This window comes from Gymnoscopelus braueri, assembly GCF_963280865.1.
Source record: "Gymnoscopelus braueri genome assembly, chromosome: 24".
NCBI lineage: Eukaryota > Metazoa > Chordata > Actinopteri > Myctophiformes > Myctophidae > Gymnoscopelus > Gymnoscopelus braueri.
In genome coordinates this window covers 2,152,899-2,167,718 of record NC_137626.1, presented here as the reverse complement: position 1 = coordinate 2,167,718, position 14,820 = coordinate 2,152,899, and the positions used below count along the sequence as shown (strand labels likewise).

At 40.6% G+C, this 14,820-nt stretch overlaps 1 protein-coding gene and 1 long non-coding RNA gene across 2 annotated transcripts; both read left to right on the top strand.

Annotated features, from left to right (window-relative positions):
* Window positions 1-1,524: 1,524 nt before the first annotated feature.
* LOC308080225 (uncharacterized protein) lies at window positions 1,525-7,576 on the top strand (the record flags this gene model as incomplete). The annotated part of the gene is made up of 9 exons (XM_080422000.1): window positions 1,525-1,667; window positions 1,844-2,183; window positions 3,281-3,423; window positions 3,517-3,572; window positions 4,061-4,216; window positions 4,745-4,827; window positions 5,135-5,174; window positions 5,974-6,762; window positions 7,527-7,576. The coding sequence occupies 9 exons, from the start codon at window positions 1,525-1,527 to the stop codon at window positions 7,574-7,576; spliced, it is 1,800 nt and encodes a 599-aa protein (XP_080278126.1).
* Window positions 7,577-9,281: 1,705 nt separating this feature from the next.
* LOC308080409 lies at window positions 9,282-14,306 on the top strand. The gene is made up of 3 exons (XR_013932704.1): window positions 9,282-9,413; window positions 11,306-11,476; window positions 14,049-14,306. It is a non-coding gene; the product is annotated as an uncharacterized lncRNA (long non-coding RNA).
* Window positions 14,307-14,820: the final 514 nt, after the last annotated feature.

Sequence of the window (14,820 nt, the reverse complement as noted above, 5' to 3'; positions counted from 1 at the left end):
TGCATCTTTGTGTTGCAATTAGCCGCAGCTGTTGAGGCCGTGCTCAAAAATACGGACGGACAGACAGGCCTGGGTTAAGGCCCCTCAGGGCCGTGGAACAACACCAAATCAAAGGCTCCCCCTCAACATTAATCGAACAATATTGGGAGCGTTCGCGCGCCCAGCGAATGAATGCGCACATGCGTTCGGTGCACTGCCACCGCCAGCACGATCGGTGCTGACACAGGCACTGGGCACAGCCTTTCCAACTTCAGTCTATGCTATTACTACAGTGTCTATTACAAATTACATTTATTATTAACTCTTTGACTGCCCCGGACGGGAATTCCCGTCCGATGGCTCTATGGCTATCATGGCCAATGACGGAAAGACGAAAATAGGAACTCAAAGGAACTAGGAGATAACGCTATCCAAAAAAATGCTGCTCCATTCACTTCAATGTTAAAAAACAAACAGAGGAAAAATGCACCTTTTTCCTGGCAGTCTGGCAGACACAGTCTGAAATAAGTCTGGCAGTGACAGACAGACAGACAGACAGACAGAGATGACATTAACAACTGTAGGCTACTTTATTCAAACGCAGCACGTGAGATACAGCCTAAGCCTACTTCAAACAAACACACACACACACACACACACACACACACACACACACACACACACACACACACACACACACACACACACACACACACACACACACACACACACACACACACACACACACACACACACACACACACACACATGCACTTCTTCTTCATTGTAAGATTAACTCACCATGCTGCGGAGGTTCAAAGAGTTTAACGCATGGCACTTCCAAAGTTTGTACAATGTTTAAGTCACAGAAGCTGGTTTTCATATTATAAATATGAACGTTGGCCCAAATCTTGCGTTTAATCCACATGGTTCTTGTTTATTTTTTTTGCTGTCACATACTGTCCTGTCCATCATAGCAGAGTCACACTGGGTAACAGAAACAACCTTCCTCTAAAAACGGAGGATTTCAAAATAAGAGCTGCTTGTAATGATTATTCAACAGTAGTTTTATTTTTTTGTCTACTTACATGAAATAGAAGTGACACACCAGTACGGTAGCCATATTTGAGGAAGAATAGAATAGAATAAGCCAGATAAAGCAAGCCAGATAATGCAAATAAGGGCTACAAAATGAAAGCCTTGAAAATATTATAACCCTAGTTTGCACAGCATGTTTTCCTGCTGGTCTTACAGACAAGGCATTAGGCACAGTGTAAATAAACCTCATATAATGTCTGGTGTTAGGCCAATAACGGAGCCTGGCTTCTAATGAGTTTGCAAATCCTTTTTCAGTGTGAGTAATCATGGCTTCCATAACTTTAATTGTAACAAAGGAGAAATATATGCATTGTCAGTAGATTTATACTGTACACATATTGTATGTGATTATTGGTTGCTTTTATTATGAAAATATTTCATATTAATTTGCCTATTATTGCTGCTCTCTAGATTTGAATCTTTCGTGGTTCTGTCCTTTGGTGAGAGATGGCAGACCGGGTCAGAGAGACAATTGGCGATGAAAGTCTGGAGAACTGGAAAGAGCTGGGCTCAGGGGGCTTTGGATGTGTCTATAAGGCCAGCCACAAGGACTGGGGCTTTGACGTTGCCATCAAGCTGCTTCATGTTGGGTATGATGGATATGATAAAAAAGCAATTATTATAAGAATGTTATCAGCAATATGGTTGATTCTTTCACACTAATCAATCATAGTTCATAATCTTCAGTCCTATCAAAGTCAGCCTCACATAACTGGATTATAACTGCTGTGTTTCTCCTCCTAAACTGTCTCCTTCCATACTGCAGCTGTGGCACCTTGCCCACCGATCTGGGGCGAGAGGCTGGTCACATGGACTCTGTCGCCCACCAGTTTGTGCCCAAGGTCTATGGGATGTACCAGGGCATTCCCCCTGTCCCTAAGCTGGGCTATATCAAGAGGCAGGGTATAGTAATGGAGCTGATGCAGAGAGGCTCCCTGCTGTCCCTCCTGAAGGCCCTGTCTGGGCCTCCACCCTGGGCCCTGGCTTTCCGTCTGGCCGACCAGGTGGCCGTGGCCATGAACTTCCTTCACAGCAAGAAGCCACCGGTTGTGCACTCGGACCTGAAACCGGACAATGTACTACTGGATGCCTACTTAGATGCCAAGGTATGCACACACACACACGCATGCACCCACGCACAGACACACACACGTGGGTGCGCACGCCCACGTGTGTATCCATTCAGGTCACTTTTGAATTGATTTATATCAATAAAGAAAATTGGCAAAAGCTGGAAAAAATCAAGAGGTCAAAAAGACCTATTTCATGTTTCCTGGAACCCCTTTCTGAATTACTTGAAAAATATAAATATTCCCCCTGATCAATAGAATGAAATGGTTCCTTGTTTACTGAGGGCTAAACATTTCTTTACTTCTCTCTATCTTTTCCCCCTTTGAACGATCTTTGAATAACCTTTTTGTATTATAATATCTGTCTCTGTTACTATGGGAGCAAGCACACAGCTTATATTTAGGGCATATACAGGTTTCTATGGTTGCCAAGCAAGAAACACATAGGCTATGAGCTTAAAGGAGAATTTCGCCCTAGGCGTTGTCCTTACCTTTATTTGAGCTCGTTATCTCGTCATAAGTGTAATAAGTGTGATAACCCGCAGTTCATAACGAGCAATGTTATGATGCAGCTCAGAACGGGAGTTTTTATTTCTTGTCGCTTGAAAATAGCCACCGTTGGCGGCGCCTGTGTAGCAATAGCATAGCACCGACATCAGACGGACCACACACTACAGATATATACAAGAAAAAACTATTTTCGAGCGGCAGAAATAACCAGATTTAGCCAAGAACTAAAAACTCCCGTTGTGAATATGATAATTCAGTTATTCCCCATTATATCATTATTATTATTTATTATTTAATTGTTTTCTCCCTGACATCTCTGATTATTATTATGACTATTATTATTATTATTATTACTATGCTTATTACTATTATATATATCATGTAAAGCCGCGACCACATTTGTGTAAAATGCTGATTCTGAAAAACAATTAAAACAATATTTAAAAAAAGAAATTGAGCACCCACTTTACTCTATCAATTAACAACGTAACCTCAAGGGTTTGATTCCCATTTCAGACCATGATGCATATTGCCATGCCATTTGCCCTCACTGCTTCTCTTCGCTGGGCTTCAATCAAAGCAGGAAGCCCTAAAATGCTCTGTTATCCTCTTTCTTTTAACAGATAGCCGATTTTGGCCTCTCTATGGTGTCCACCAGTGTTGTGAATACCAGCAACAAAGGTGATGAAGGAGGCACTCTGTTCTACACTGCCCCAGAGGCCTTTGAACAGGACTACCGTCCTGTCCGCTCTTATGATGTTTACAGGTAAACTCTTGAAGGAATGCTGTTGATATAGTCATTACATGTATTTATTATGTGAAAACAGTTTCAAACCATTTTTAACATTTTTTTATTTAGTTACGGCATGCTCCTCTGGACCATTCTTACTGGAAATTGGGAGCCCTATCTAGCAGGTAAATGATCTACTATGTAAATGATCTACTATTTCATGTTAATGTATACAGCAGCACACATACAGTAAGTATGAAATGAATGGAGTTTGAACTAAGTGGTTGTAGAAAAAGGAATTTCACTTACAATCAACATGCTTGATTTGTGATATTTGGTAATGAGCCTTTCAACTATCTGTTTTTATTTGTCATATTTGCTGTGTAAAGCAATGTGTAAGCTTTGAGAAAAGTGCTAAACAAATACATTTATTATTATTATTATTATTATTATTATTATTATTATTACCCCTATTACACCTATTATTATTATTATTATTATTATTATTACCCTTATTATTATTATTATTATTATTATTTATACCACTATGTACATAACAACCACTATGTACTCATTCATACCTATGTATTCACATTTCAAACCTTACACACGCATGTACGTGCACACGCACAGTCGCACGCACACACAAATATCTGTTCTGTATTTGTTGTAGGGGTAAATCATGGAGTGCTGAAATTCAGGATTATTATGGGAGACAGACCTGATCTTCGCAAAATTGATCAGAGCAAAGCAGATGGATTAGACGAGCTAGTTGACCTCATGGAGAGGTGCTGGGACAAGGATCCCACTAAGAGGCCCACATTCAAAGGTGAATTTACATTCTTACACAGACATAACGTTTTAGGGAAAGTCATGACATGGGAGCACACTACGAGCTTCCTGCTCAATGTTAATTGACTTCAAACACTTCAACATATATAATGTGTCCAAAATATATTTTTGTCATGTTTTGTACATTTAAAAACTTCAAATATACTGTATGATATAAACACAAAGGAGTAGAAAAGAAAGCCAGATTCAATGGTCTCTGAGATCGCTTTGCCGGCACTTTATGTAGCTGAAAGAGAGCAGGATTCAAGCGGGATATTGTTTTGTTGCCAAAATATATCTAAAATACTTCAGAATGATTTATACAGTAGTATCCAAATTGTACTTTCTAAACTGATTTTAACATTTTCATACATGTAATTCATGTGAAAATATTAGACCTAGTGTATATTGTAACTTGTTATGTACGCACAACATTCACGCTGGTACAGAGGTACATCATTCTGGTCATTTACATTGTCAAATGACTATATATCTTTGTCCTGTCATATGGTGGTTTTCCTTTCAGGATGCACTGAAGTGACAGGTCGTGTTTTTTCAAAGCATAAGAAGGGAATCAAAGCTGCTGTCAATGAAACCATGACAAAGTTGGTAGGTACACATTTTTCTAACTCTGTTTTCAAACAACTTTGAGTAGTTTATTGATGGAAGCCCACTATAACATTTTATGAGAAAGGCCTTAATTGTAACTTTAGGATTTTTAACTGTACATCTCAGAAACACTTGTATAGTTTTTCTTGCCAACATACCCACATAAATTGGAAGTGTGAGTTATGAAGTTAAAATTGTGATCAAGAAACTCAGGCTTTATCAGTTTATTCATTGTTGAAAATGGGTTTCTGTACTTGTGTCCTTAAATGTAATCAGTACTCTAATATGTGTAATGCCATTACTCCAGGACTCTGTGAACAGACAGGAGGAGTGTGTACGACCACCAGGTACGTACATTAATGCAAGAACAATCTATTTAACTCCCATCCAAGGTTCCTGTAAACATCACAGAACACTATGGGCTCATACTTTAGTTTGTGTATAATGACTAAATTAATTCACATTGTTTAACCCATTCAATCCGGGAACGATCTCTGTCATTTTAGATTTATTTGGCTATTCAAAAATAGCAGATCTACAAGCTCATAGCGCGGCACAGAGTGCCACAAAGTGCACAGAGTGCCGCGCCATGAGCTTGTAGATCTGCTATTTTTGAAAAATCATGAATATTTGTGGAAATCTTTGAATATATATATTTTTAGAGCAAACATTTGTCAAATATTTAGTTCCAGAGACGCTTTAAAATATATATATTCAAAGATTTGCACAAATATTCATGATTTTTCAAAAAATAGCAGATCTACAAGCTCATGGCGCGGCACTCGGTGCCACGCTATGAGCTTGTAGATCTGCTATTTTTTAATAGCCAAAGACATCTTAAAATGACACAGATGCGTTAATGGGTTAAAGAGGAGAAAAGGCTATGTTGTCCATTTATCTTGTAACCTGTTGGCCTAAAATCATTTTAATTTCCTGGCAGCAGTTAGTTATTTGCCAGCATTTTGCGTGCTGTATATTCACATTATGTTCTTAAGTAATCACTATATCATTTAATTAAATTATATAGACATCAAAGCATTGGAACTACTCATGACAAACAAGTACACTTTTTTAATAGATATTAAACTACTGGGGTATATTGTAAATTGGACAAACAAAATAGCATTTTAATCTCTGTATGTCCAGGTCATGCTGCCATTAATGCAACAGAAGACAGACCTCCAACCAAACCAGGACCAGAGGCAGACAAACCAGTTCTGCAGACAGATAAACCAGTTCCACAGGCAAATAAACCAGGACCAGAGGCAGCTAAACCAGGACCAGAGGCAGATAAACCAGGACCAGAGGCAGTTAAACCAGGACCAGAGGCAGATAAACCAGGACCAGAGGCAGATAAACCAGGACCAGAGGAAGACAAACCAGTTCTGCAGACAGATAAACCAGTTCCACAGGCAGATGAACCAGTTTCACAGGCAGATAAACCAGGACCAGAGGCAGACAAACCAGTTCCACAGACAGATAAACCAGTTCCACAGGCAGATAAACCAGGACCAGAGGCAGACAAACCAGTTCCGCAGACAGATAAACCAGTTCCACAGGCAGATAAACCAGGACCAGAGGTAGACAAACCAGTTCCACAGACAGATAAACCAGTTCCACAGGCAGATAAACCAGGACCAGAGGCAGACAAACCAGTTCCACATGCAGACAAACCAGTTCCACAGACAGATAAACCAGTTCCACAGGCAGATAAACCAGGACCAGAGGCAGACAAACCAGTTCTGCAGACAGATAAACCAGTTCCACAGGCAGATAAACCAGGACCAGAGGAAGACAAACCAGTTCTGCAGACAGATAAACCAGTTCCACAGTCAGATAAACCAGGACCAATGCAGACAGATTCTCCATCTACTACAGGCAGAGGTTCTACAGACCCTGCAACCACAGCTCTTCTCCATCCCACAACAGCTCCAAGTATGTTTATTTCTATTTAAATTTTGATGTTGATCTGAAGCCTGGACAATGCATTTAAAAACACAGGGCTGTAATGACTAATGCCTATTTTTCATTTTGTTGTTTGTTTTGTTCAAAACTCACATGAATGAATACACATGATCTCTGGAGTCATGTGATCCAGATGTATCAATCAGATTTTTGCATATTCCATTCTGATTAGCTACAATTGCTTTTAGGTCAGCCTCAAATTGTAATGGGTAAGTTAAAACATTCAGGGCTGTTGGTAGGGCATTCCATTGTGTTGAATATCACAATATCGCATTTAGCCTCGTCTAGCAGGTATTTAGTCTTGTCCAGAGGCGGTTTTAAGCACTAGGCAAACTAGGCAATTGCATGGAGCCCCGTGGTCTGCCCACAAATCTACATTACAGTTGACTTCTTCCCAGTAATGTGAAGTGGTTTCATTTTCAACGAGGCTACTTCTATTTCCAGTAGTTCAATTTCAAACTAAAACATGTGTTGGACTGATTACATTACACATTTCCAATAGTATACAGTATAAAATATGACCTATTAAATGCTGAGCTTTAAGTATTTTTTCAGGAAAATCGCAGATATCTCCAGAATGTGACAAATTCTTTGGAATTTATTTCTGTCTTGACCCGAGTTAAGTTCTCATTAAAATGAGTAAGTAGTTGGCGTTGAGGTTCAATGAGGTTAGTTTACAATCGCAGGTGTAGTCTGAATCTGATTGATTGAATCCCGTTGGTTTATGATTTCAGTCATCTGGCTGAACTCCCATCCCACTCCCGTACCTGTTGTACTGATTTAATCAGTAGGGCCCGAGCACTGCACAGTGCGAAGCCCTATTGAAATTGAAAAGATTATTATTATTATTTTCCTGATAATGAATCGCGTTCTTGAGGGTCTAAACGTACTCAAAAATGGGCGTGGCCTAATGGCTCAATAATGCCCCCTACAAAATGTCATGCTTGAAGTCCCACAATACTGTTTCACCTACATGTATGCAAATTCGTACACACCTGTATCATGTCACGACTTATAAAAAATGTCTCTTGGAGCCATGACGTAAACCCAACAGGATGTCAGCCATTTTTTTTTTATTGTTGTGTTTTTGCGCATTTCAAGCCATTTTCACGGGTTGTACTTTAACAAACTCCTCCAAGGAGGAATGTCAGATCCGCCTCAAACTTGCTCAGAGTACAAAAAAGACCTTAACGATGAAAAGTTATCGAAAGCGTGAGTGGCGAATCGTCAAAGTTTTAAAAAAAAGATTCTATGTAACTTTTGATCTGATTGCCATACAGACTGTGGGTGGTGTCATTGGACTCAGATCACAGTCCTTGTTCTTCATTGGTGTTACTGAGCTCCGCCCCCTCTTCTGATTGGTCGATATTTGATAGCTATTTTTTGCCATAACTTGAACGGTTTGTCACACAGACTTGTGAGTCGCTTCACTTGATTCGGTTGAGAGTCCTTGTCCTTCAATGGAGCTACTTAAAGGGATATTTCACTTTCAAAAAAACGTTTGGTCATTTATCGTCTACTCGGGCCTTTGTGAGCCCCCCCGACAGTTTTTAAGTTGCTTGATTCAGTATTTAGATATTTGATATTCATTTTATCGGACACGCCCCCTTCCTATACAAACCCATGGTAACTTCAAACTCCATTTTAACCATGTTAGATCCATCAAAAACACCCGTCCTTGGTTCTGGTGACTCATACCGCCCCCCTAATACGCGAGGGGGCCGTGTTTTTTCAATTACTTTTTTAATTTATTTTTTATATTTTTTTTGAAAAATGAAAAAAATGAAATACAATAAAAAAAATAAAATAAAAAAAATGAAAAAATGGATCAAAAAGCCAATAGAGAGTCCACTAGTTGGGTCACTTGTTCGTCAGGCAGGGGAATTTGGTGAGATAGAATGAAACTTGCATTCATTGGTGTTATGTTGCTCCGCCCCCTCTTCTGATCATTGTCCGTCATTGGAGTTACTTAACCCCGCACCCTATTCTGATTGGTCGATATTTCATAGTTCCTATCTTTTGCCATAATCTTTTAACTGTGTTCCTTTTGGCGCAACTTTGTTAAAAATCCTTGTCCTTCTTTATAATTACTCTGCTCCTTGTTCTGGTTGGTCGATATTTCCCCCCAACGTGGACAGAGCTTCGACGGCTCGGTCATCGCTGCTTGCAGCTTTAATTAAGAATTGAATTTGTATCTATGTTTATCGCTGATATTACATTTCGTTTGCATGATTCAACTTTAAGTAAACAGCACTTTTACACTGCACTGTCCATTGTCAATTTCATACTCACTTGCTTGTTGCGACACTTTTTCAGTATGTTATTTGTGATACAAGGTATTGTACAGTCGTGGGGAGGGGGGACCCCAAACCTGAGCTTTGCTTGGATCCCCCGAATTGTTAAATCCGCCACTGGAGGGGGGGGGGGGACACTGTGATCTGAAAAGCTACCTAGTCTGCTTTTAAGTATCTTGTCATTATTTGTTTTGTCTGCAGTGTGTGAACCATCTGGAGGAGGAGGTGAGGATGAAGAGCAAGCTGGAAGTCCTCCTGTTGAAGCCATGATTCCATTGGATGTTTCACATTCAGCAGAGTCTCGGTCCAGAAGGACCTGTTTAAACCGTGAGTCCAGGCTGACAGTAGTGGTGTAGTGGTGTGGTGGTGTAGTAGTAGTAGTGGTGTAGTGCTGTAGTGGTGTAGTGGTGTGGTGGTGGTGTAGTAGTAGTAGTGGTGTAGTGCTGTAGTGGTGTAGTGGTGTAGTGGTGTAATGGTGTAGTGGTGTAGTGGTGTGGTGGTGTGGTGGTGTAGTGGTGTAGTGCTGTGTTGGTGTAGTGGTGTAGTGGTGTGGTGGTGGTGTAGTAGTAGTGGTGTAGTGGTGTAGTGGTGTAGTGGTGTAGTGGTGTGGTGGTGGTGTAGTGGTGGTGTAGTGGTGTAGTGCTGTGTTGGTGTAGTGGTGTAGTGGTGTAGTGGTGTAGTGGTGGTGTAGTAGTAGTGGTGTAGTGGTGTAGTGCTGTGTTGGTGTAGTGGTGTAGTGCTGTGTTGGTGTAGTGGTGTAGTGGTGTAGTGGTGTAGTAGTAGTGGTGTAGTGGTGTAGTGCTGTGTTGGTGTAGTGGTGTAGTGCTGTGTTGGTGTAGTGGTGTAATGGTGTAGTGGTGTGGTGGTGGTGTAGTAGTAGTGGTGTAGTGGTGTAGTGCTGTGTTGGTGTAGTGGTGTAGTGCTGTAGTGATGTAGTGTGTAGTGTGTAGTGGTTTAGTGCTGTGTTGGTGTAGTGGTGTAGTGGTGTAGTGGTGTGGTGGTGGTGTAGTAGTAGTGGTGTAGTGCTGTGTTGGTGTAGTGGTGTAGTGGTGTAGTGGTGTGGTGGTGGTGTAGTAGTAGTGGTGTAGTGCTGTGTTGGTGTAGTGGTGTAGTGGTGTAGTGGTGTGGTGGTGTGGTGGTGGTGTAGTAGTAGTGGTGTAGTGGTGTAGTGCTGTGTTGGTGTAGTGGTGTAGTGCTGTAGTGATGTAGTGTGTAGTGTGTAGTGGTTTAGTGCTGTGTTGGTGTAGTGGTGTAGTGGTGTAGTGGTGTGGTGGTGGTGTAGTAGTAGTGGTGTAGTGCTGTGTTGGTGTAGTGGTGTAGTGGTGTAGTGGTGTGGTGGTGGTGTAGTAGTAGTGGTGTAGTGCTGTGTTGGTGTAGTGGTGTAGTGGTGTAGTGGTGTAGTGGTGTGGTGGTGGTGTAGTAGTAGTGGTGTAGTGGTGTAGTGCTGTGTTGGTGTAGTGGTGTAGTGATGTAGTGTGTAGTGTGTAGTGGTGTAGTGGTGTAGTGGTGTAGTGATGTAGTGTGTAGTGTGTAGTGGTTTAGTGCTGTAGTGCTGTAGTGGTGTAGTGGTGTAGTGCTGTAGTGCTGTGGTGGTGTAGTGGTGTAATGGTGTAGTGGTGTGGTGGTGGTGTAGTAGTAGTGGTGTAGTGGTGTAGTGGTGTAATGGTGTAGTGGTGTGGTGGTGGTGTAGTAGTGGTGTAGTGCTGTGTTGGTGTAGTGCTGTAGTGCTGTAGTGATGTAGTGTGTAGTGTGTAGTGGTGTAGTGGTGTAGTGGTGTAGTGCTGTAGTGATGTAGTGTGTAGTGTGTAGTGGTTTAGTGGTGTAGTGGTGTAGTGCTGTAGTGCTGTAGTGAGCCGGCAACTCATGTTTAATATAATTTTCACTAGCTTCTATTTTGTTGGCATATGTTTGGAAAGACATTTGAGAACTCTAGCCTTTAGGGAAACTCTGATTATATATACGTAGACACTATTATACCATATGATCACCTGTTGGGGGTAATGAGTTATAAAAGTAACTAGTTAGGATATAGCTGTCTGATAAACGTTTTTTTGTGTGTGTGTGTGTGTGTGTGTGTGTGTGTGTGTGTGTGTGTGTGTGTGTGTGTGTGTGTGTGTGTGTGTGTGTGTGTGTGTGTGTGTGTGTGTGTGTGTGTGTGTGTGTGTGTGTGTGTGTGTGTGCGTGCGTGCGTGCATGCGTGCGTGCGTGTGTCTGTTTAGGCTATGCGTGTGTGGTTTTGGGTCTGAGTGTGGTTATGGGTGTGTATGTGAGTATGTTTGCAAGTGTTCCACAGTCTTCAGGACCAGAGAACAGCATCAACAGACAGGACAGTCCCGAACCAGTCCCGAACAGTCCCGAACCAAGGGACATTAGAGGGGACTTTTTAAAATGTGAGTTTTTCACTGAACTTTTGTCTTGTCTGGACTTTTTAGAGAAAAGTCAAAACCAAAATCTGTAGGAGTAATATAAAAAACATGTTTTGCGGTGCTTAGCTATTCGCAGACAGACAGACAGACGGACGGACGGACGGGCGGACGGACGGACAGGGTGCAAAATATATTCTGACAGTACAAAGTAACAGAGGAGATACAAGGTTTCTATATGACAGTATAAAGTAACAGAGGAGATACAAGGTTTCTATATGACAGTATAAAGTAACAGAGGAGATGCAAGGTTTCTACATGACAGTATAAAGTAACAGAGGAGATACAAGGTTTCTATATGACAGTATAAAGTAACAGAGGAGATACAAGGTTTCTATATGACAGTATAAAGTAACAGAGGAGATACAAGGTTTCTATGTGACAGTATAAAGTAACAGAGGAGATACAAGGTTTCTATGTGACAGTATAAAGTAACAGAGGAGATACAAGGTTTCTATGTGACAGTATAAAGTAACAGAGGAGATACAAGGTTTCTATGTGACAGTTTAAAGTAACAGTGATGGAGATACAAGGTTTCTATATGACAGTATAAAGTAACAGAGGAGATACAAGGTTTCTATGTGACAGTATAAAGTAACAGAGGAGATACAAGGTTTATATGTGACAGTATAAAGTAACAGAGGAGATACAAGGTTTCTATATGACAGTATAAAGTAACAGAGGAGATACAAGGTTTCTATGTGACAGTTTAGAGTAACAGAGGAGATACAAGGTTTCTATGTGACAGTATAAAGTAACAGAGGAGATACAAGGTTTCTATATGACAGTATAAAGTAACAGAGGAGATACAAGGTTTCTATGTGACAGTTTAAAGTAACAGAGGAGATACAAGGTTTCTATGTGACAGTATAAAGTAACAGAGGAGATACAAGGTTTCTATGTGACAGTATAAAGTAACAGAGGAGATACAAGGTTTCTATATGACAGTATAAAGTAACAGAGGAGATACAAGGTTTCTATGTGACAGTTTAAAGTAACAGAGGAGATACAAGGTTTCTATGTGACAGTATAAAGTAACAGAGGAGATACAAGGTTTCTATATGACAGTATAAAGTAACCGAGGAGATACAAGGTTTCTATGTGACAGTATAAAGTAACAGAGGAGATACAAGGTTTCTATGTGACAGTATAAAGTAACAGAGGAGATACAAGGTTTCTATGTGACAGTATAAAGTAACAGAGGAGATACAAGGTTTCTATATGACAGTATAAAGTAACAGAGGAGATACAAGGTTTCTATGTGACAGTATAAAGTAACAGAGGAGATACAAGGTTTCTATATGACAGTATAAAGTAACAGAGGAGATACAAGGTTTCTATGTGACAGTATAAAGTAACAGAGGAGATACAAGGTTTCTATATGACAGTATAAAGTAACAGAGGAGATACAAGGTTTCTATATGACAGTATAAAGTAACAGAGGAGATACAAGGTTTCTATATGACAGTATAAAGTAACAGAGGAGATACAAGGTTTCTATATGACAGTATAAAGTAACAGAGGAGATACAAGGTTTCTATGTGACAGTATAAAGTAACAGAGGAGATACAAGGTTTCTATGTGACAGTATAAAGTAACAGTGATGGAGATACAAGGTTTCCAATCGAGACAAATACATATATAATATATATCATTGTTGTCAGGTGTAAACCTCATATGTCCAATACTGTTACTTTCCAGGATTTAAAAAAAAAGGTAAAATAGCAGATCTACAAGCTCAAAACATGTTTTGAGCTTGTAGATCTTCTGTTTTTGCTATTACTGTGACACTGTAGCACAATAAAGTAGAGCATAAATGTATGCAAAACAAAACAAAAACATTAAAATACGGAGATACAACGCGTAAGCTCACAACGCGTCGCATCGCGACGCGTTGTGAGCTTACGTTGTGAGCTACGTTGTGAGCTTACGTTGTGAGCTCACAATGTGAGCTTACGTTGTGAGCTTACTTGTAGATCTGCTATTTTCAAATATTTTTGTATAAAATAAGGCTAAAGTGGTTAAAGTGGTTAATGTATGTTTTATGATGTCATAATTTGTATCCGCAAAGTAACTTGTAACTAAATTTTTCAAATAATTGTGGTGGAGTAAAAGTACAATATTTGCCTCTGAAATGTAGTGGAGGAAAAGTAAAAGTATCTGAAATTGCAAATACTCAAGTAAAGTACAAATACCTCAAAATTCTACACACAGTGTGAAATGCACCATTTACCACACACATACCCCTAGACGCACGCACGCACGCACGCACGCACGCACGCACGCACGCACGCACGCACGCACGCACGCACACACACACACACACACACACACACACACACACACACACACACACACACACACACACACACACACACACACACACACACACACACACACACACACACACACACACACACACACACACACACACACACACACACACACACACACACAGTAACTAAATAATAAATAAAGTGTCTCCAGGTATAAAGTGTTTAATTAGTTGTGATATTTTTACCATGTGTTTTTCTCACAGATTCCTGTCAACTTTCACTGGATGTAAACACAGTGAGCAACGACCTCATCCTGTCAGAGGAGAACAGGAGGGTGACTTATACAGTACCAGCCCAACCTTATCCTGAACATCCACACAGATTTACCTATTACATTCAGGTGTTGAGTAAAGAGAGTCTGTGTCTGTCTGAACCTTGTTACTTTGAAGTAAAATGGAGAGGAAGACAGGTTGGTGTAGCAGTCAGTTATATAGACATCAACAGAAAGGAGAAGGATCTATCACTCTTTGGTTTCAATGACAAGTCCTGGTCGTTATGGTGGTCCTCTGACTCAGGCTACGGCTTCACTCACAACAGCACTGAAACTAACCTGTCAGGACCTGTTGTCTCCACAGTGAGGGGTAGGTGGGGTAAGGTGGGTGAGGGGGTAGTGGGGGTGTACGTAGATCACAGAGCAGGTACTTTGTCTTTCTATCATGTTGATAAAAACACAGACACACAGACCCTCCTCTATACAGTAAACACCACCTTCACACAACCTCTCTATGCAGGTATAATTACTGTTGATACAGCAGAGGTCTGTAAGATCTGGTAGATCTTAGAGAGCAGCTAAACTCAGACACATAAAGGTTCCAACTGGAACCTGAACGTGTGACAGTGATGTCATAGCAGAACCATTCTTTGGGTCCAAAAAGGAACCTTTCAGACCTAAAGGTTCTTTATGGAACCATTTATTTTAACCCATTAAAACCAGGAAAGCATCATGTGTCATTTTAGATTTTAGCGTTGGCTATT